Raw genomic sequence first — 23800 nt, forward strand, 5'->3', positions numbered from 1 at the left:
GATAGCCATACTGTCAGGTGTGAGGTGGTATCTCATTGTGATTTCAATTTGCATTTCTCTGATGATTAATGATGTTGAATATCTTTTCATGTGCCTGTTGGTCATCAGTATGTCTTTGGAGAAATGTCTGTTCATGTCTTCTGTCCACTTTTTAATTGGATTGTTTGTTTCTTGATGTTGAGTTCTATGAACTGTTTTTATATTTGGGATATTAATCTCTTACCAGGCATATTATAAGCAAATATTTTCTCCCATTCAGTAGATTCTGATGGTTTCATTTACTGTGCAAAAGCTTTTAAGTCTAATTACGTCCCATTTGTTTATTTTTTTTCCTTTAAGAGACAGATCCAAAAAAAATTGCTATGATTTATGTCACAGTTTTTTAGCATGTGCTGTTTTTAAAACAAAAGATATATAGACTTTTTTTTTTTAGTTGTGCCATGTGGCTTGTAAGATCTTAGTTCCTTGACCAGGGATTGAACTCAAGGCCATGGTACTAAAAACCCTGAGTCTTAACCCTTGGACTGCCAGGAAACTCCCTGTCCTTTTTTATAGTCACCATTTTGATGTAAGTTTTAATATTTTGAAGATAGTATTAGTGAATCAGTATCTCCAAATGCTACATTGGGTCTAGTATCAAATGCAGTAAGTTGAATCATAATTTATGGATTTCTTTATTGTTTGAAGATTTGGGATTTCTTAAACAGAACTTCTCAAATGTGTCATAAGCTCAAGTACATCTGAAAAAATCATATTCAATGAGTTGAAAGGGAAATGAAGACCATATTAGGTAAGTAGGTAATTGACCATTAGGTAATGGCTTAGATAGGTATTTTTTGTGTTATTTTTTTATTGTTATAACATCATCAAGTATTAATATTATAGGAATTCACACCTTATTAGTTGTGATAAGCCATCTTCCAAAATGGCTCCTAGTGATCCTTCAGTTCAGTTCAGTCGCTCAGTCGTGTCCGACTCTTTGCAACCCCATGAATTGCAGCATGCCCAGCCTCCCTGTCCATCACTAAGTCCTGGAGTTCACTCAAACTCATGTCCATCGAGTCAGTGATGCCATCCAACCATCTCATCCTCTGTCGTCCCCTTCCCCTCCTGCACCCAATCCTTCCCAGCATCAGAGTCTTTTCCAATGAGTCAACTCTTCACATGAGGTGGCCAAAGTACTGGAGTTTCAGCTTTAGCATCAGTCCTTCCAAAGAAATCCCAGGGCTGATCTCCTTCAGAATGGACTGGTTGGATCTCCTTGCAGTCCAAGGGACTCGCAAGAGTCTTCTCCAACACCACAGTTCAAAAGCATCAATTCTTCAGTGCTCAGCTTTCTTCACAGTCCAACTCTCACATCCATACATGACCACTGGAAAAACCATAGCCTTGACTAGATGGACCTTTGTTGGCAAAGTAATGTCTCTGCTTTTGAATATGCTATCTAGGTTGGTCATAACTTTCCTTCCAAGGAGTAAGCGTCTTTTAATTTCATGGCTGCAGTCACCATCTGCAGTGATTTTTGAGCCCAAAAAATAAAGTCAGCCACTGTTTCCACCATTTCCCCATCTATTTCCCATGAAGTGATGGGACCAGATGCCATGATCTTAGTTTTCTGAATGTTGAGCTTTAAGTGATCCTTACCTTCTGGCATTTATGTCATTGTGTAGTCCTATCCTACACGTACATGGTAAGATGTAGAGCCAACAGGATATTACAGAAATGATGTGTGATTTCAGAGTCTAGGACATAAAGGACTGCAGCTTTATCATTGTTCTTTCGGATCACTTGGTCTCGGGGAAGCCATCTGTCAGGTCATTAGAACATAGAAACTGTCCTATAGAGAGATCCACATGATTAAGAACTGAGCCTTCCTGCCAACAGTCATTGTCAAGTTGCCATCTTGGAAGCAGATCTTCCAGCCCCAGTCAAGCCCACAAATAACCGTAGCCCAAGTCAGCATCCCAACTGCAACTGTATGACACATCCTGAACCAGAACGGCCCAGCTAAGCCCCTTCTGAATTCCCAACCCACATAAATGGTATGATATGATAAACGGTTGTTACTATTTTAAGACAAAGTTTTAGGGAATTTTTTATGCAACATCAGATAATCAATACACTGATTATAAATGATTGTTAGGTTATACTAAGTAATCATGTACATAAGAAATAGCCAAGTCATAAGATTTCCCCTTCAAATTATTATTAGGACTCAATTATACTGGTAAGGCGGAGAAGGCAATGGCACCCCACTCCAGTACTCTTGCCTGGAAAATCCCATGGACGGAGGAGCCTGGAAGGCTGCAGTCCATGGGGTCGCTGAGGGTCTGACACTACTGAGCAACTTCACTTTCACTTTTCACTTTCATGCATTGGAGAAGGAAATGGCAACCAACTCCAGTGTTCTTGCCTGGAGAATCCCAGGGTTGGAGGAGCCTGGTGGTGGGCTGCCGTCTATGGGGTCACACAGAGTCGGACACAACTGAAGTGACTTAGCAGCAGCAGCAGCATACTGATAAGGACATTAGCAACTATCATCATCTTCAACTAACTCTCCCTCACCTCTGCCAGTCTTTCTATCACACAAGCCTGGCAAAACACTAACTCTGACCTAACTTTGGCTCCCTTTTATTTCAGGGCTGCTAAATGTTATTGGAAAAAAATGCTCAACTGTGCCAGTTGCCATTATAAATTCCAGCTTTGCAACCGCAGCAGGATCCCCAACACTATCCTCTAGTAGTATCCTTAGTCAGCTCTCATGGCATTTTATTTAGGTTATTTCAGATTTCCATTCTCCATACTCCTTAGATCCTTAGGTATTACCACAGGCTTTCTCTCTCTCAGCAGATCACTTTTCTTCTTACAGAGAAAATAGTTTATCTGCATTCATCCTCTCCTTCAATTACAATAAAGGAGGTATTCCTCTTACTGTCTCTAGTTTATCCTTTGGATCCCACCCTACTTTCTTCTCAAAAATTACCCTCCTATACCTTAAACCTCTCTCAATAGGATCCTTCTTGTTAGCTTTGAAACAGTCAATTTAGTTAAATCTAATATTTATGTATATAAGCTCTTATGAAGTATTGGTTAACAGTGTAATAACATTTGAAATGGGTTCCTGGTTGTACAGTATTGTAAAAAGTTTTTAATTCAGATTAATATTCTGGCCTCAGCTCTGTGAGAAACTCCCTGTATGACACTGAACGGTTTTCTCTGTGCTTTAGTTTGCTAATGAGTCAAATAAGAATGATATCTCTGGGAAAAAGCCTTCTGAGTGAAATCATAAATGCCACGGGCTTAGTAGCCAGGTCGGAAATGCAGAGGTCTTCTGGTTTTATAGTTGAGTTTATACTTGTGATCATGCCAGGCAGCATTTCATGTACAACAAAGTAAAGCATGATTCTGATTAGGAATGAAACTTAGGGTATGTGCCCTGAGTAGATAAATGGGGAAGAAGAGACTATGATTAAAACAAATATATATATATATATAACTACACATATATATACATATATATGTATATATATAAATATATATTAAATAAAAATATATATATTTGGCTGTGCTGGGTCTTTGTTGCTGCAAGAGGGATCTTTCAGTTACTGTATGTGGGATCTTTAGTTCTGAACTCTTAGTTGCAGCATGTAGGATCTATTTTCCTGACCAGGGATGGAACCTGGGTCTTCTGCCTTGGGACTGGGGAGTGTTAGCCCCTGGAGCACCGGGCAGTTCCTTTTTTTTCCCCTCTTTTTAAAAAGAGTTTCCTTAACTAATATACATTGCCTGATCTAACCTGTGCTTCAGGACATAACTCTCTTGTATATCTTGGGAGGCTACTTAATTATTGAAGGAGCTCAGTTTAATCTCCTTTTGTTATAACTGCAAAGAATATCCAGTATTGATGAAATAATAATTAGTACATTGGGTCATCTTAAGTCCATCAAAATACAACATCAAAATGATACAGCAGGAAAGGAGCTTGGAAGAATAACTATGTGAATACATGCCCAAAGTACTGATTTATTAATTAAATATTCTCATCAGATGAAAGGTATTACAGTATAAAATAACATGATCTAATTATCTATCCTATTTTAAAAAATCACCCAGGAAATTCCCTGGTGGTTCCATGATTAGGGTTACCTGGTTCCATTGAAGGGGGCACAGGTTCCATGCCCAGTTAGGGAACTAAGATCCTGTATGCTGCACAGTACGGCCAAAAAAAAAAAAAAAAATCACCAAAACTTAGTGACTTAAAACAATTTTTAAATCTCTATTTCAGTGGGCCAGGAATTTGGGAACAGCTCAAGCTGTACATCTCTGGCTATAGTCTCTCAGGCAGTAGTAGTCCACTGGTGGCCAAAGCTGGAACAGAGTGGGGCTGGGATCAGCTGGTGGTGGTGGGCATCTTTCTTCATGAAGCGTCACAGCTTCTGTATGCAAGCTACCTTGAACCTCCTCAGAGCACAGCAGCTTCAGGACAGTCCGTCTACCTACTCAGTGGCTCAGGTTCGCCTGTGAAAGCTTCCAGCAAAAAAGGATAAAGTTGTGTAGCCTCAGAAGTCATACAGGATCATTTCATAAACTGCCACATTCTCTTGGTTATATGTGAATCACAAGCCCAATCAGATTCAAGGGGAGGGGAATTAGGTTCTACCTGTTGATGGGGTGGGTTTCCCTGGTGGCTTAGTGGTAAAGAACCCACCGTCCAATGTAGGAGATGTGGATTCAATCCCTGGATCAGGAAGATCCCCTGCAGAAGGAAATGGCAACCCATTCCAGTATTCTTGTCTGGGAAATCCCATGGACAGAAGATCCTGGCGGGCTTCAGTCTGTGAGGTTGCAAAAGAGTCAGACATGACTTAGTGACTAAACAGCAGCAAAAATTGATGGGGCAGTGACAAAACTGCTTTGCACAACAGCATGTGGGATGGGGAATATTTTTGTGGCAATCTTTAGAAAATACGCTTTGCCACAGTGATCTTGTTGTTGTTCAGTTGCTAACTTGTGTCCAACTCTTTTGACCCCATGGACTGCAGCACACCAGGCTTTCCTTTCTTCACTATCTCCTGGAGTTTGCTCAAACTCACGTCCATTGAATCGATGATGCCATCCAACTGTCTCTTCGTCTGTTGCCCTTTCTCCTTCTGCCCTCAATCATTCCCAGCATCAGAGTCTTTTCCAGTGAGTTGGCTCTTCATATCAGATGGCCAAAATACTGGAGCTTCAACTTAAGCATCAGTTTGATCTTACAGTACAAGGGAGTCTCAAGAGTCTTCTCCAGCACCACAGTTTGAAAGCATCAATTCTTTGGGGCTCAGCCTTCTTCGTGGTAATCTAAATGAAAGCAAATACTTGTCTGTTGATGAAAGAGGAGGTGGGGGCGGAGAGAGAAAGAGGTCCTCATGACACCAGACTAAAATAATTTAGACAAACCCATCAAGGGGGATGGACTTCCCTGGTGACTCAGATGGTAAAGAATCTGCCTGCAATGTGGGAGACCTGGGTTCAGTCCCTGAGTTGTGCAGATTCCCTGGAGGTGGGCATGGCAACCCTCTCCAGTATTCTTGCCTGGAGTATCCCCATGGACAGAGGAGCCTGGTGGGCTATCATCCATGGGGTCGCAATGAGTTGGAAATGACTTGAGTGACTAAGCACACATTAAGGGGTACAAAGTGAAGGAAAGTTACATGGCTCAAAATAGCCTGGAGTTAAAATTCCCCTCTGGGTCCTCCCCACCATTCTATGTAAAACAAAGAACTCTCTCACCCGAAGAAAAAAAATGGACATTAAGGTAGATTATACCCAGCTCCCAGCCGGTCCAGCCTCTGGCCATCTCCAGAATTCCTTGCACTAGCTGTTGAAGAGATAACTATTCCAAACAACCTTGGAGACGAACAGGGCCCCTTAAGACAGTAGATTTCCACATATATGCCTATATATACTTACTCTTTTCTTGGGTTAGTGCAGCAGCTCACTAATCTGACTACTGCCCCTTCTCCCCTCATTAAAGGCGATCTGATCTGTTCCTGTAAAGTGCTGGTCTTGTTCTTTTTCCGACCTTGCCTTCTCTAACTCCCTTACCCTACACAAAACACTGTGAGTGCAGGTGTGTAGCTGTGAGTAACAATTTCTCCTTTCTTTTAAAAGTATTTATTTGGCTGCATCGGGTCTTAGTTCTGGCATGTGGGATGTAGTTCCCTGATCAGGGATTGAACCTGGGCTCCCTGCATTGGGAGCCTGGAGTTTTAGCCACTGGACCACAAGGGAAGTCTCAACAATTCCAAATATTATCAGCCTCTTGTGTAAACAATCCCCAGGATGTGTGGTGTTGGTGCACATAGTTCAGCCAAAGAAGATGATGTCAACTTTTTTACCTAGAAGGAAATGAAAGTAAAACCTGTTTTAAACCTGAATGTTTTAAACTCTCACTGAAAATAAGTGCATGTGCCACCTGGTGGTGAGACAGTCAAATATACATTCTGTCCTGTTGGCTGTATATATTGAGTTGTCATCAGAGGTAGCATTTATTGTAAAACAAGTCTAACATCTGGAAGTGCATGTGTCCAAACAGACAGCCAAACACAGAGAGGGGAATATGACATAATAAAGAGGAAAGAGAATGTGGATGAGCCAAATCAGCCTCCTTTTCATTAATCCTAAATTCTTTTAATCCTCTGTCCCATTGGCTTTTCATGCACCTTCAAATCCAGTAAGGACAATATGTTGTTGTTAGTTGCTAAGTCTATCCTATTCTTTGCCATCCCATGACTATAGCCCTCCTGGCTCCTCTGTTCATAGGCATTCCTAGTCAAGAATACTGGAGTGGGTTGCCGTTCCCTTCTCCAGGGGATCTCCCTGAATCAGGGATGGAACTGGAGTATCCTGCATTGGCAGGTGGATTCTTTATCCCTGAGCCACCAGGGAAGCCCAAGGTTACGGGAGAAAAAAAGAAAATCTTTGCTACTACACTGTTGGGTGTAAGGTTGTTATTCCAAAAGATGACTGTAGTGATCTAATTTACAAATGTGGGCTCTTCCACCCATGTTGTCCATTGTCCCAGATCCTTCTGGACCCACTAGAAAATTTACTATAGCAAAACTAGGGCAGCCTATCAGTGGTCGGTCTCTTACAGTGAAAAAAATCATTCGTTGTTTATGTGAATTTTTAAAATAGACATCCTGTGTTTTATCTGGCAACCTGGGAAGGATACCTGGAGATCTGAACCTCCATAAGCGCTCCAGCGGGAGGCTTCTGGGCCTTTCTGGCCCGAGAAGGAAGTGCTGGGCAGGGGCGCGCCAGGCCGCACCAGGGTCAGGCAATTTGGAAAACAGCCCGGAGCCCCAAGGCGCAAGCCAGAGCCGAGCCGGAGCCGGCCGCCCGACTCCAAGATGGCGCCCTCGGCTGCTGCCAGCTGCCAAGATGGCGATGCGGGACCGCGCCCGCGCTCCCGGCCTCTCCTCCCCCAGCCTTCCTCCGCCGGGGAGCGCGAGTCGCGTCGCTGTGCGCCTGTTGCCCTTCGGCCTGGGTGTACGGGCCGGTGCCCGCCCCGCACCATGCGGCTCCTAGGCTGGTGGCAGGTTCTGCTGTGGGTGCTGGGGTCTCCTGCCCGCGCCGAGGAGAGTGAGTACAGGCTGGGGCCGTGAGCGGCGGCGCGGGAGGCTGTGCGTGAAATGACCGGCAAGGCGGTCTACCTGGGCGACGCTCTTTTATCTGCGCGAAGGCCCCGATCTGCGCGCCTCGCCTCTCCCTGGCGCCCTCGGCGCCCCTCTCCACGTTGTCCTGACCTCTTTCCTCCGGTGGTCCCGGCTCGCGGTCCGGGGTGGGAGGCGCTGGGGCGGGATGCCCCGACCGTGTATTAGCGCTTACTGAGGCGTACCCGCATGTGCTGAGCACTTTATTATTAATGATAATCATAACGAGTAGCCGACCTGTACCGTGTCGCAGAGTCGGACACGACTTAGAGACTGATCGACAACAACCGTGCCCTTAGTAGGAGCCAGGAACTGTGCATGGTACTTTGTATCATTTTCTCCTTTTGTCTTCCCACCGAGATACTTTCTGAGTATCCCTGTTTTACTGATGAAGATGCTGAGCTCAGAGAGGTGAGCATCTCTGCCTACATTTGTGCTTCTGGTAATTGGCAGAGCCTGTATCTCTCACTGCAAAGCCCGCGATTCACTTTGCACCCTGCAGACCACTTTCTTAAGAAGGTCGTTCTTGCTCAGGTGCCTGTGTGAAGGATAGATGGGAACAACACAGCAGACACCCCGGGTAACCCGCTGCTTGCCAGAACGTGCTCTCAGGCCCTCCTCCGTGGGGGAAGGCAGCCACCTGGAGGCATGGGTGGGACTTACTCTCATTGCTCTTTCTCCCCACTCCTCACAGCTGTTAAAGTCCAAACCCTTTGACCGTGCTTGTTATTCAGAACTTAACAGGAATACGCTGGCTTCCCAGGTGGTGCTAGTGTTAAAGAACATGCCTGCCAATGCAGGAGACAGAAGAGATGCAGCTTTCATCCCTGGGTGGGGAAGATACCCTGGAGGAGGGAATGGCAATTTACCCCAGTATTCTTGCCTGGAGAATTCCATGGACAGAGGAGCCTGACGGGCTACAGTTCATGAGGTCGCAAAGAGAAGGACACAACTGAAGCGACTTAGCGCGCATGCATCAGAAGTATGCAGGTCTTTCCTTTTGCAACAGTGTCCTGGAAAGAGGCAAGGCAGCCGGCTTGCTGAGTTATGAAAAGTAATGAAAACAGTCATTAAATGCCACGCAGTATCCTTAGCACGTTTTGAGCATCATTTGTTATTTTTATTCAAAAGAACTTGTTTCTCTATCACAAAAATTGTATAACTATACTGCCAACAGCAGCAGAGTCCATAGGGTTACATCGATGGTGGAGAGTTCACTGGATATTTCCAATGTCCTGAAGGTCATAAAGGAGAAAAGGAAAAGAAAAAGTACTCAAAACAAATCCAAAACAGATGGTGACTTTGGGGAGAGACGTCCCATGACAGTTTCTGTCTTCCCTTATTCTTACTCAAAATTCTAACTCTCTGCATCACTCAGACTTCCTTTTGATTTTCTATAAGGGAAATCTATCTAGTTGTACATGAAGGTGATCAAGAGCACCAGATTCTATTTTGTGCCCTGATTTTTTTCTCTGGAGATTCTTTCAGGACATTGGCATTCTCCATTTGTTTTCTGTTCAGTCCAGTTCAGTTCAGTCGCTCAGTCGTGTCCGACTCTTTGCAACCCCATGAATCGCAGCACCCCAGGCCTCCCTGTCCATTACCAACTCCCAGAGTTCACCCAGACTCACGTCCATCAAGTCAGTGATGCCATCCAGCCATCTCATCCTCTGTCGTCCCCTTCTCCTCCTGCCCCCAATCCCTCCCAGCATCAGAGTCTTTTCCAATGAGTCAACTCTTCACATGAGGTGGCCAAAGTACTGGAGTTTCAGCTTTAGCATCATTCCTTCCAAAGAAATCCCAGGGCTGATCTCCTTCAGAATGGACTGGTTGGATCTCCTTGCAGTTCAAGGGACTCTCAAGAGTCTTCTCCAACACCACAGTTCAAAAGCCTCAATTCTTCGGCGCTCAGCTTTCTTCACGGTCCAACTCTCACATCCATACATGACCACTGGAAAAACCATAGCCTTGACTAGACGGACCTTTGTGGCAAAGTAATGTCTCTGCTTTTGAATATGCTATCTAGGTTGGTCATAACTTTCCTTCCAAGGAGTAAGCGTCTTTTAATTTCATGGCTGCAGTCACCATCTGTAGTGATTTTGGAGCCCAGAACAATAAAGTCTGACACTGTTTCCACTGTTTCCATCTATTTCCCATGAAGTGGTGGGACCGGATGCCATGATCTTCGTTTTCTGAATGTTGAGCTTTAAGCCAACTTTTTCACTCCACTTTCACTTTCATCAAGCTTTTGAGTTCCTCTTCACTTTCTGCCATAAGGGTGGTGTCATCTGCATATCTGAGGTTATTGATATTTCTCCCGGCAATCTTGATTCCAGCTTGTGCTTCTTCCAGTCCAGCGTTTCTCATGATGTACTCTGCATATAAGTTAAATAAGCAGGGTGACAATATACAGCCTTGACATACTCCTTTTCCTATTTGGAACCAGTCTGTTGTTCCATGTCCAGTTCTAATTGTTGCCTCCTGACCTACATATAGGTTTCTCAAGAGGCAGGTTAGGTGGTCTGGTATTTCCATCTCTTTCAGGATTTTCCACAGTTTATTGTGATCCACACAATCAAAGGCTTTGGCATAGTCAAAAAGTAGAAATAGATGTTTTTCTGGAACTCTCTTGCTTTTTCCATGATCCAGCGGATGTTGGCAGTTTGATCTCTGGTTCCTCTGCCTTTTCTAAAACCAGCTTGAACATCAGGAAGTTCACGTGCTCTAGAGGACCTGGAATGTTGGTTAGGTTCGGGAGAGCAGGTCTCTACAGAGCTGGTGCATTTGAGAGTGGGGTTGGCTCCCCAGTCTGTCACCTTTTGTTCTTCTCCAGACTTTTAGCCTCTCTGGCTTCATCTCCTGCTCTCATCTTAAGAACAATCCAGTAATCATGTTGAGTTTGACTTCTGATTATACATGCAGTACATATTTATCAACCCAGGGCTACAGAAAGACTGCCATCCCCACCATCTTGGCAGAACTCCCTGTCCAGGCACCCAACCCCTTCCCTAGGTCATAGTCAAAATAGTGCTTGACCCACTTCTGTCAGGACCTGCCTTGCTTCCCAAACCCTGTACTCTGCTGTATCTAACCTGTCATCTCTCCCTGCTTACCTGTTTTCCCATCAGTTTTATGTCCTTAAATTTATCGTATGTCCTAAAAAACAAATCCTGTCCCTTAGCCCCCTGCTGCTGCTGCTAAGTCGCTTCAGTCGTGTCCGACTCTGTACAACCCCATAGACAGCAGCCCACCAGGCTCCCCCGTCCCTGGGATTCTCCAAGCAAGAGTACTGGAGTGGGGTGCCATTGCCTTCTCCGCCTTAGCCCCCTACCTGCCCATAACAACTACTTGCTCTTTCTTTTCTTTTTCAGAGCTAGGTTTTCAGAAAGAATTGTGTATGCTTATACACTGATAGATACCACATATAAGAAAGATCATACAGTATTTGTTTTTCTCTGATTTATTTTACTTAGCATAATGCCCTCAAGGAGATCCATCCATGTTATTGCAAATGGCAAGATTTCCTTTTTTTAAATGGCTGAATAATGTGATATATATACACACATATATGATATCACATTAATATATTATTAATGTGATATTAACATATTAATGTTAGTATGTATGATGTATATATCACATTTTCTTTATCCATTCATCCATTGATGGCTTTCCTGTCTTGGCTTTTGTAAATAATGCTGCAGTGAACATGGGCTGCATATACCTTTTTGAGTGAGTGTTTCTATTTTCTTTGGATAAATACCCAGAAGTGGAATTGCTGAATCACCTGGTAGTTCTATTTTTTATTTTTTGAGGAACCTCCATACTGTTTTCCATAGAGGCTACACCAATTTACATTCCTGTTGATAGTGCATAAGGGCTCCCCTTTGTCCACACCCTTGTCAACATTTGTCATTTCTTGTCTTTTTGATAACAGCCAGTCTAACATGTATGAGGTGATATTTCATTGTGGTTTTGACTTACATTTTGATCTGTGTTTTTTTTTTTTTATATCTTGTGTTCTCTGCATCTACTTTTTAAACATGTAGTGCAGTTGTTGCTGTTTTAATAGCCTTGTCTAATAATTCTGACAACCGTGCAAGTTCTGGGTCAGGTTTGATTATTCTCATTATGGATAATGAGGAGAATTTCCCTGCTTCTTTGCACGCCTGGTAATCTTCGACTGGATGCCAGATGTAAATTTTTAGTTTGTTGAATGCTAGGTATTTTAGTATTCTTATAAATATTCTTGAGCTTTGTTCAAATATCCAGTTATTTGAACACAGTTTGATTCTCACTTTTCAGGTTTGCTAGATGAGAGCAGAGCTGTATTTACTTTAGGGTTAATTGGGCCCTACTAATCCTCCTGCCAGTGCAGGAGATGTGGGTTCGATCCCTGGGTCAGGAAGATCCCCTGAAGGAGGAAATGGCAACCACTCCAGTATGCTTGCCTGGAAAATTCCATGGATAGAGGAACCTGGTGGACTGTAGTCCATGAGGTCGAAAAGAGTTGGCCACAACTTGACAACTCAACATGCACGCACCAAAGCAAGTCCCTTTTGTGCACTCTTCCCAGGGCTCTGTGACTTAGGAGGTTTTCCAGTGTAGTGGGTGGGGACGGGTCCTATTCCCAGCTCTCTGTGGGTATTGGGTAATTGTTATCTCTAATCCTTTTGTGGTTCTTTCCCTGGTTTTGGGTAGTTTACTTACATGCATATGCTGACCAATACACTCAAGGAGGCCCTTCCACAGATGACCAGAGGGCTCTTTCTGCAGCTCTCCCATCTCCAGGGTTCTGTTGTGCAGACTCTGGCTTTCTTAGTCTTTCTGGACCCTCCATCTCAAGGAGGGAGTCAAGGCAGGAACTCCCTCAGGCAGTAAGCCGGAGCTGTGGTAGGGTTCTTCTCATCTGTTTCCTGTGTTTTCAGGGATCACTGTCCTTCCCTGTCTCAGTCTCCTGAAGCTTGTTGTTGCACATATTTGGCTGTTTTGGGGGTTGTTTCGGGAGGGAGAGTAAATCTGGTTTCTGTTTTTCTACTTTGCCTGAAATGAATTCCCGGAGAGTGTTTTTGAATTGCCGAATGAGTCTGCAGACATCTGTGGAAATGTTCTTTGAGACATTATACAAGCATGCATACCTTAGGAAGCTCCCAGACCCCTCCCCAGCTTTGAAGCCAGTTGGTCATTCACACTCTGGTAGACATGCTCTTTTGCATGCTGGACTCCTTCCACAGCTGCTGGCTCCCCAGCCATATGGTGGACTCGTTCGGGTGCAGCTGCACTCATTCCTTACCCAGAGTCTGGCGGCTGTTTTTGAGGTCATGAGAGGTGCAGGGCAGGAGTCATTATTACAGAGGTGAGTGGAGCTTGCTGTATGGATGTGTGAGACTGCCTCGGACTCCTCACTTACCCAAACCTTTGGCTCAAGCCCCATCTAGTGGCTCCAGAGTGAGAGGAAAGCCTCCTCTTCTGGCTGCTGTGCCAGCTCTGCTGGGCACATCTTTAAGCACTCCTGTGGGCTGTAGCCCAAGGGCAGCAGGCAGGAAAGCAGAGGCCAGTGGTAGAGGCCACCCCAGGAAGAGCTGCTGCTAGCTGTAGTGGTGTTCCTCAGGCAGTGTGGCCTGGCAGCCCTCTGAGGTATCTTGCAGGAGGGTAAGGCCCGCTCTGGAGCAGCAGTCGCAAGACTTCGCTCCTGTTGCTTACTGCTTTGTGCCATTGCGCATCACGCTGAACCTCTGTACTTCAGCTCAGTCATCTATTAAGTTGACTTGGTAACCTTCATCCCATCCATCTCTCAGAGCTGATATAATGGATGCAAAGATGCTTTGCCACAGTAGAATCTTCTACATTGTTCAGTTGCCCAGCTGTGTCTGACTCTTTGCGACCCCATGGACTGCAGCACGTGAGGCCTCCCTGTCCCTCACTACCTCCTGGAGTTTGCTGAAGTTCACGTCCATTGCATCTGTGATGCCGTCCGGCCATCTCATCCTCTGATACCCTGTTCTCCTTATGCCCTCAATCTTTCCCAGCATCAGGGACTTTTCCAATGAGTCATCTGTGTGCATCAGATGACCAGAATACTGGAGCTTCAGCTTTAGCATCAGTCTTTCCAGTGAATATTCAGGGTTGATCTCCCTTAAGACTGACTGGTTTGATCTCCTTCCTGTCCAAGGGACTTTCAGGAGTCTTCTCCAGCACCACAATTCAAAGGCATCAATTCTTGGCATTCTGCCTTCTTATGGTCCAACTCTCACACCTGTACATGACCACTGGAGAATCTTCCATAAAACCATCATTATTTTCTTGGATAGTCTCATCAAACAAATTAAATTGTTAAAGTGTTTGTATTGTATTTTCCTAATTGGATGTCTGAAGTGGAATGTTTTTGCTTGTAGTCCACATGGCAAGCTGCAGGTTTCATGTGAAGCTGTGCGCTTGTCCACTTCTGGGCATTCATTAATCTAGTACCCCCTTGTGATCTTCTTCATGACCTGGAGAATGATGGGTGGCTCTCTAATGGTTTAACGGGAATGTAACTTTTTACTCTGGAGGGGAAATTTTTCATATTTGAGAACTGTGATTCTTTGGGATTCATTTATTTTGAAGTCAAATATGCCTGAGAACATGCTGGCATGTTTTAGTTGCAGAGAAAAGAAGTCACTTATGGTCAGAGGAGCAGCCTGCTTACCAATTCCAGGTGGGGGCTGTGTACATGAATGAGGAGGTGCCTTCCCCTGACCCAGTGGGCCAGGACCCGTCTGCAGAAGAGACGGAGGCGGTGCTGGGGCTGGATGCTGACGGCAACCACATGGTGATGTTGTCGGTCATTCCCGGGGGAGCCGAGGACAAGCTGAGCCCAGAGTCCAGCAGCGGCACCTGCGGGGCCGGAGGGGAGGAGGGCTCGAGGTGCAACCTCCGGGAGAGCCTCTTCTCCCTGGACAGAGCTGGAGCAAGATTCTCGGAGCGAGAAGAGGAGTACTACAGTGAGCCTGACGTGGCAGAATCCGACCCCACCCCAACTGAGGACGCCAACACCACCGAAAGTCTGAAATCCCCGAAGGTCAACTGTGAGGAGAGAAATGTGACAGGATTAGAAAATTTCACTCTGAAAATTTTAAATATGTCACAGGTAGGAAAAAATTATTTAGTACTTTTCTCCTTTTCTGCACATTGATTTTATGATTTAATCCTCTGTCATCTTTCACATGCAGAGTCATAATCTTCACCATGTTGCCAGTGGGATAGCATTTAGTGGCTGCACTGGTGAAAATTCACCTGACTTTTTGGATGTATGTAGGGAAAGGAGGAGATATGACTAGTGTTGACTGTGCTTTTTAGGTGGCCTAAACCTAGTCATCCTTGGGGTAATCTCACTGCCAAGCCTCATGATAAAAATCCCAGTGGACGGGGAGGTGCTTGGTATCAGAATCATAGCACTTTCCTTCTCAGTGAGGTACTTGTTATGGAGACATAAAAATGATATATCTGAATTACTAGAATTGTAATTTAGCATTGTTTGGACCAGTTGTGTCCCTGAGAAGTTTGTTATATTGATGGAAAGTTTTTTTTTCCCTCCAGAGAGTATGAACCTAGTGTTTACTCTGGACTGGGAGCTGACACATTCGTCCAGGGCAGCCATGCTTTCCAGCTAGTTGGATAAATGGTGATTCTAAAGAGAATGCCAGGATTCTGACTAATGTTTTCTGTAAGATTGTTAAAGCCAGAGAGCAGAATGGATTCAGGCTGCTTATATAAGAAAAGAATCCTAGCTGTGAGAACTGTGGTTGCTTATTTTATTATTATTTTAAAAATAGTTATTTATTTGGCTGCACTGCGCATTGGTTGCAGCACGAGGGGCCTTCAGTCCTCGTTGCAGGATCGTCAGTTGCAGCATGTGAACTTTTAGTTTCGGCGTGTGGGATCTAGTTCCCTGACCTGGAGTCGAACCTGTGTCCCCTGCCTTGCGACCACAGAGTCTTAGCCACTGGACCACCAGGGAAGTTCCATACAATTGCTTATTTTAAATTAGGGTGCGTACAGTACGTTGAGCACCCCTCCAAGGCAGGTGTCACACCCCTGCGTGGTGCGTGGTGAATGCTGTGCCTCAGCTGTGTGGACTGTCTCGGACTGTTCCATACATAAACAGGAGAAAGCACTTTGAGTGGTCAGAGTTAGCGTGGTGGCAGGGATGATGCACCCTCAAACTGAACTAACCTCTGGCCAAATACATGGAGCTGACTGCTGAGATTATAGCTTGGGCCTGAGACCACAGTGCTTTAATGATTCTGTTAGATTGTGTGAGATGCACAGTTCTAAGGTTGGGACATTAGCTTGTACCCTGTGAGTACTTAGTGTATAATTAAGAATTATGAAAAATATTAAAATTGCTCTATAGTAATATTAAGAAAGCTTAGAGGAGGAACCCTCCTCCACTGTTAGTGGGAATGTAAGTTGGTGCAGCTGCTCTAGAAAACAGTATGGAGGTTCCTCATCAGATTAAAATTAGAGTTGCCATATGATCCAGCAGTCCCACTCCTGGGCATATATTCAGACAGAACCACAACTCAGAAAGACATATGCTGGCCTTCCCTGGCAGTCCAGTGGTAAGACTTTGTGCTTCCACAGCAGGGGGTGTGTATTTGATCCCTGGTTGGGGAACTAAGATCCCACGTGCCACATTGTGTGACCAAAAACAAACAAAAGAGACGTGCACCTTTGTGTTTATAGCAGCACTATTCACAATAGCCAAGATGCGGAAACAGCCGAAATGTCCATTGACAGGTGAGTAGATAAAGAAGGTGTGGTATGCGCACGCGCACGCGCGCGCACACGCACACACACACACACACACACTGGAATATTAATCAGTCATAAAAAGGAGAAAAATAATGTCAGTCGCAGCAACGTGGATGGAACTAGAGATTATCATACTAAGTGAAGGACAAAGACAAATACCATATGATATCACTTAAAAATGGAATCTAAAACACAACACAAATGAACCTGTCTACAAAACAGAAACAGGCTCACAGACAGAGAACACACCTGTGGTGCCAAGGGGAGGCAGTGGGAAGGAATGGACTGGGAATGTGGGATTAACAGATAACAGGGTGGACAGACTATTACATAGAAGATGGATAAACAACAAGGTCCTACGTAGGGAGCATAGGGAGTTATGTTCAATATCCTGTGATAAACCACAATGGAAAAGAATATGAAAAAGAATATATGTATGTATAACTGAATCACTTTGCTGTACAGCAGAAATTAACACAACATTGTATATGAATTACTACCTTTATTAATATAAAAAAAAAAGGAAAACCTTGGAGGAAAGTTGGTGATGCGTCATTTGATGCTGCTTTTCTGCTGGTCCGTGGATCCATATGGGTCCACCCCAGAAGGTTCTCCAGGTGCTACACTGCTGTCTCCCTGCTGTCTCCGCCCCCACCTCCTCTCCCTGGTCTCAGTGGTGCTTCCTGCCCTTGAGTATCCTTCCAGAAGAAGTACCCATCCTTTACTGCTGACTGTAACACTTTCTGTTTTTTTTGCCACAGGACCTTATGGATTTTCTCAACCCAAATGGTAGTGACTGCACTCTAGTCCTGTTTTACACCCCTTGGTGCCGATTTTCTGCCAGTTTGGCCCCTCATTTTAATTCTCTGCCCCGGGCGTTTCCAGCTCTTCACTTTTTGGCACTGGATGCCTCTCAGCACAGCAGGTATCTTCCCCTAGTATCTTCCCTCAGTGGGGTTTATGTCTCATCCCATTGGATGATGGTTATAGTTACTCGGGGGTCGTAATCAGTTAAGTTAGGAGCAGAGGAGGCCGGCTTGAACTTGAGCTTTGAAATGGAATTGAGGGAAGGAAAGACAGTGTGAGCAGTGAGGATTGGCACATTCCCGAGGGAGGCTTTCTGGAGGCTCCTTAAGAAGAAAGACAGTTCCTCCCCTGGTGGAATTTAAAGATGGCTCTGCCTGATGGCAGGGGAGGGGGCGGAGGATGTGTTAGGGTCCTGGCCAGATTGAATTAGCAAAGTTAGTATCCTAAGTACGTTCTTCCTGTGTGACTTTCACCTGCAGCGTAGGTCCCCAACCTAGCAGCCTAACTCTTGGCACCCCTGTTTTATGTCTCCTAAGGATTTCTTTCTTTCTTTTTTATTCTTCTTATTTATTGTGGTTGCGCTGAGTCTTTGTTGCTGTGCGTGGGCTTTCTCTAGTTGTGGTGAGCCTTCTCTAGTTGTGGTGAGCTTGGACTACTTTTTGTTGCCACGTGTGGGCTTCTCATTGCAATGGTTTCTCTTATTTCGGAGCATTGGCTCGAGGCGCCCGGGCTTCAGTAGTTGCGGTACTCGGGCTCAGTAGTTGTGGCGCATGGGCTTTATTGCTACCGGCTGTGGTATCCTCCCAGACCAGGGATCGAACCTGTGTCCCCTGCATTGGCAGACAGATTCTAATCGTCTGTACCACCAGAGAAGTCCTTTTTTTTTTTTTTAATTCTTTTCTTTCCTTCTTGGCGTCCTTCCTTCTTTCTTTTTGCTTACATTTATTCTTGAATGCATGTTCTTGGTAGACATTCAATAAATTTGATGAATTATTTTAGGACTTTGATATACATTTGCCTGTGTTTTGTAGTCTTTCACAGTGTTCAGTGGGGTTTTGTCTTTTCTGAATGTTCAGTAAAATAAGTTACAAAGAACTTAACTTACAAAGATGTTAAATATTTTCCCTGTGACTGTGTCTGAGGTAATAAACCATGTCCTCCTCTCCTGCTGTAAGTCAGATGCTACTTCTTAGGTCACATAGCGGTTGTGTGTGAATAAATTTGGGAAGTTTGGAAGATGGTCAAGTTGGTGATGAAAATGAGGCCCTGACTTCAGTGTGGATAATGTTTACCTGAAATTGTTTATGAAGAAAGAAACTGCCCCACAAATTAGTATTTCCCACAAAGGCTTCAGGGAAAGATCTCAGTGGCCTGGCCCAAGGTTACAGACTGACTGGAAGGACATTTGAAGTCACTGTCCAGCTTTGACCAGGCCCTGCACTGGCCCCCTAGTCAGCAGGGCTAGCTCCCAGCACCTGCTTAGCACTCTTTGCTTATGGATCTGACACCAGCCTCCACGCTATCCTCAGTTCCCTGTGGGCTTTTATCATCCCTTTGGTTGCTTCTTCATTTCTGCCTTCTCAGTGCCTGGTATGGTGCCTCAAGTTATGGAGAATAGAGGATACTCTGTCTTATTGTATTGTGGGACATGTATTTGCCTCATACGTTAATATTTATGTTACAGCATATTTGCAAAAGAAAAAAAATCCTGATTATCCAATATTACCATTTTATTAGTGGGGGTAACTGAGGCTTAGAAAGGTTAAATAATCTGCCCAAAGGTCACACAGCTGATTCAGTGTTAGAACTCAGGCTTGAACCCAGAGCATTTTGACTTATACCACTGCTCAGTATTCTGTAAAAGCTGAAACAGTTCTGCTCAGGTCATGTTACTTCCGAATTGTCCAGCCTTAATTGTGAGCTTCCTGGTGTGTTTGTTAGATTGTAAATTCCTTTGTACCGACTCACCAACCTAACTGCTTATCCATAAGTTGAACCTTTTATGAGGGATAGAAATGAGCATTCTGGAGAGTTTGAAGTTTCTTCTGTCAAGTAAACTGACACAGCGTGCTTTGTCCATGCGTTAGAATTTTCTGGTCTGATCTGTTTTGGCTCTTAGGAACAAAAGTAGTAGAATAATTGTGTCAGGAGCAGCTCCACGTTGTAATAGAAAGCAAGTCAGAGAGCAGAACGGGAATGCCCCCAACCATGACCCATGAGGAAGGCAGTCAGAAACAGCCACAGCCTATTATTTCAGTGTCAGAAGCCTCCACAGGTCACAGGAAACTGGTCCTTTCTCATGTCTTTCCATCCGTTCTGATATCGTAATTGTGTGGGGAAGCCCACAATTAATTCAGGTTTTCTCTCTTGTAGCCTTTCTACAAGGTTTGGCACCGTGGCTGTTCCTAACATCTTGTTGTTTCAAGGGGCTAAACCAATGGCTAGATTTAATCATACAGACCGAACATTGGAAACGCTGAAAATCTTCATTTTTAACCAGACAGGTATGTAGAAATAATATGCTGTAGAAGACGACATTTTATTGCTGGAGGAATATGCCTTCTGTGACTTTTGATCAGCTATTACCCTTAAGTGAAGGGTTCAAGATTGGCTTTGGGATGTAAAACTTTTTTTCTGATGAAATGTTGTGGTCCTGTTAAATGTCTGTCAATCAGTGGCAAGCTTAACATGATTAAGTAATACTCAGTTCAGTTCAGTTCAGTCGCTCAGTCGTGTCCAACTCTGTGACCCCATTAATCGCAGCACGCCAGGCCTCCCTGTCCATCACCAACTCCCGGAGTTCACTCAGACTCATGTCCATCGAGTCAGTGACACCATCCAGCCATCTCATCCTCTGTCATCCCCTTCTCCTCCTGCCCCCAATCCCTCCCAGCATCAGAGTCTTTTCCAATGAGTCAACTCTTCACATGAGGTGGCCAAAGTACTGGAGTTTCAGCTTTAGCATCATTCCTTCCAAAGAAATCTCAGGGCTGATCTCCTTCAGAATGGACTGGTTGGATCTCCTTGCAGTCCAAGGGACTCTCAAGAGTCTTCTCTAACACCACAGTTCAAAAGCCTCAATTCTTCGGTGATCAGCCTTCTTCACAATCCAACTCTCACATCCATACATGACCACAGGAAAAACCATATGATTATAGATAGCTTTGAAAAAATGTAACAGCTTTATTGAGATAACATTCACATGCCATACACCTATAGATACATTTTTATATACATTATTCATTCAAGCGTAATATTTACACAGAAATATGCATCAGTTGGAGAAGGCAGTGGCGCCCCACTCCCATACTCTTGCCTGGAAAATCCCATGGATGGAGGAGCCTGGTAGGCTGCAGTCCATGGGGTTGCTCAGAGTCGGACACGACTGAGCGACTTCACTTTCACTTTTCACTTTCCTGCGTTGGAGAAGGAAATGGCAACCCACTCCAATGTTCTTGCCTGGAGAATCCCAGGGATGGGGGAGCCTGGTGGCTGCCGTCTATAGGGTCACACAGAGTCAGACACGACTGAGGTGACTTAGCAGCAGCAGCAGCAGTCACTAGTGCCTGTGACTCCTGATGAATTTTCAAAACAAAGCGAACACCTTGAGTAACCAGTGCTCAGATTCAGAAAGAGAACCTTACCAGCCCCCTTTCTGCACTATCACTCCTGTTCCCCCCAAGGATAAGCACCGTCTTCACTCCTACTATCACAGTATAGCATTCCTTGTTTTTGATCTTCATAATGCAGACATACAGTATGGATTCTTATATGTCTGACTGGTTTTACTCACCATTACGTCTGTGGGATTCATCTGCATTGTTGTGCATGGTTGTGCTTTTTTCATTTTTGTTGTTGTATGGAGTTCTATCTATTAATTTATGTGTGCTAAGTCACTTCAGTCGTGTCTGACTCTGTGCAACCCCATAGATGGTAGCCCACCAGGCTCCCCGGTCCCTGGGATTCTCCAGGCAAGAACACTGGAGTGGGTTGCCATTTCCTCCTCCAATGCGTGAAAGAGAAAAGTGAAAGTGAAGTCGCTCAGTCGTGTCCGACTCTTTGCGACCCCATGGACTGCAGCCCACCAGGCTCCTCCATCCATGGGATTTTCCAGGCAAGAATACTGGAGTGGGTGGCCATTGTTGATGCTATTTTAATTCCTTAATATTTGCTGAAACACAGGCCCTTGTTTTTATCCTTTAGAAGTCTGAGCACTGAATACTGATGAAATTTCCTTCATTGGAAAAGTTCATTCCTCAAAAGCTTTAATGCCTCAGTTATGAGCACCCACTTTTTCCTGAAATATATTCATTGGAAGTAAATAAAAATTATAACATACCTTCCATATATTCTTAGCTGTATGTAATTACTTAGATCTAACACAGAAGAACAAAGAGCTGAATTACTTTATGGGAGTAACTACCTACCAGGTATTGAGTTATTCCAAGTCTTGTAAAGGATCCCTGCTTGTTGTTTAGACCGATATGGAGAAGGGGAGCCAATTTGTTCAGTGCTCTCACAAAACTTAGAACACAAGTGAAATCTATGTAATCACTTTGGTAATCACTGCTCCCACTGTTGGTTAGTTGCTCTAACAATTCCTTCAGTAAATTATTTTAAAACATTTTGAATTTAGCATTACTCACCCTGTGACAACATTCTGTAGACTCCTGAGAATAGCTTTACTAAGTTGTTGAACTTTGGTCTTGAAAGAGAACAAAAGACACCTCAGACAATGCACCGACATAGACCTTTCTGGTGAGTTCACTGAAATTCTAGTGTTTTAGCTTTGAACAGCTGAATGGATTCCTGCTCCTTTGATGTGGTGGAGAGAAGGGCAAGTTACAAATTACACTGACAGGCAAGTGAAGCCATCCCAGGTTTACAAGCTGTGCTGTTTAAGACCACATATCATTTTGCATGCCATGCAGAATACTTAAGAAAAATCTGTAGTGGGAATGTTTTCTATCTCGTTTGAAACAAAACTGATTTCTCTTTCAGGTATAGAAGCCAAGAAAAATGTGGTGGTAACTCAAGCTGACCAAATAGGCCCTCTTCCCAGCACTCTGATAAAAAGTGTGGACTGGTTGCTTGTATTTTCCTTATTCTTTTTAATCAGTTTTATTATGTACGCTACCATTCGAACTGAGAGTATTCGGTGGCTGATTCCGGGACAAGAGCAGGAACATGCGGAGTAGTGATAGACTCAAAGGACAGTTGGGAAGAATCTCAATCCTTCATTTCAGAGACTAATGCTGCCATTTCATGTGTTTTCTCCAGTGAAGTGTTGACTTACAACTTTAGTCAGATTGAAAGAATCATGTGTTTGCTGAACTGTTGAATGTGTAAAAAAAATTATAAACTGATGTTTTAACTAGTCCTATAATAAGCAAATGCAAACATATTCAGTAGAATTCACCATTCTTGTTTTTACTACTTGAACATTTTAAGGGACTAATCCAGTTTGACATGTGAAGATGTATTCTGGTGGAGTCATGAACACAGTGACAGTATGCTTACTTAGGCAGAAAAAAGACTTTCAGATTGTAGATTTAGAAAACTGTTGATTTCTTGTATACATCTAAGGAAGTTGATTTTCTGTTCATTTGTCTTTTCTCTTCCAGAATCAGTAAGCAGGAAAATGTTCTTCTATGGAAAGAATAGTTAGGATCAATAGGTGTGACCTTACAAGTAGCAGCTGATGGGAAAATAAAGAGTCGGATACTATGGTGTTTGTGACCTCTGATTTCACTGAAAGGATCTGAAGTGGTTTAAGAAGTTGTTTCTGGGTAAGGCAGATGTTAATCAGCATGCATTAACTGAGCCTTAAAATGTTCTTGGCCTTCTGCTAGGTTTAGTGAAAGCTGAAAGACATATTGAGTACTGTTGTTGCCCATAGTTGATTATGGTCTAGTTTAGGACACATGTAGAAAAGAGACAACCTGTAATTTACATGAAATTTTCGAAAGGCTGTTTCTCAAAGATCCCTTAAATTCAGACATGACAGCTGACTACATAATAATAAACTACTATTATACTGATCATTTCCAGAGTTTAGATAGTTTAGATCATAAGGTATTCTAAGTTCTGTGAAAATAGAACCTTAGATGAGCCTCCTTCCCATAGTGTAACATTCGATAGGGGTTTACAATGTATGTGTCATGCTATGGACAGCTGTGGCTGGGGTATTCCCTGGCAGGAGGGGACCAGAGCTCAGAAAAGTACCATTATTATTTCCATTTCACACAGGAGCCTAAACTGGCATATTGAGGTTAAATAACTTCAGTTCAGTTCAGTTCAGTTGCTCAGTCGTGTCTTTGCGACCCCATGAATCACAGCACGCCAGGCCTCCCTATCCATCACCAACTCCCAGAGTTCACCCAGACTCACGTCCATCGAGTTAGTGATGCCATCCAGCCATCTCATCCTCTGTCGTCCCCTTCTCCTCCTGCCCCCAATCCCTCCAAGCATCAGTCTTTTCCAATGAGTCAACTCTTCAC

General features: G+C 44.1%; 1 protein-coding gene across 3 annotated transcripts; it reads left to right on the forward strand.

The window, feature by feature from the left end:
- Positions 1–7363: 7363 nt before the first annotated feature.
- On the forward strand, positions 7364–23027 carry TXNDC15 (thioredoxin domain containing 15). Of its 3 annotated transcripts, none has more exons than XM_070374367.1 (5): positions 7364–7626; positions 14339–14826; positions 17255–17418; positions 19674–19804; positions 21231–21377. In XM_070374367.1, exons 1-5 carry the CDS (start codon positions 7395–7397, stop codon positions 21314–21316), a joined length of 1101 nt encoding a protein of 366 aa, XP_070230468.1. In that variant the 5' UTR covers positions 7364–7394; the 3' UTR covers positions 21317–21377. The 3 variants fall into 3 exon arrangements, with proteins under 3 accessions (XP_070230468.1, XP_005890463.2, XP_070230469.1); XM_005890401.3 differs by lacking the exon at positions 21231–21377 and adding an exon at positions 22302–23027 and having other exon boundaries at positions 7368–7626; XM_070374368.1 differs by lacking the exons at positions 7364–7626; positions 21231–21377 and adding exons at positions 7669–8108; positions 22302–23027.
- Positions 23028–23800: the final 773 nt, after the last annotated feature.

Source organism: Bos mutus, chromosome 7 (genome assembly GCF_027580195.1).
Source record: "Bos mutus isolate GX-2022 chromosome 7, NWIPB_WYAK_1.1, whole genome shotgun sequence".
NCBI lineage: Eukaryota > Metazoa > Chordata > Mammalia > Artiodactyla > Bovidae > Bos > Bos mutus.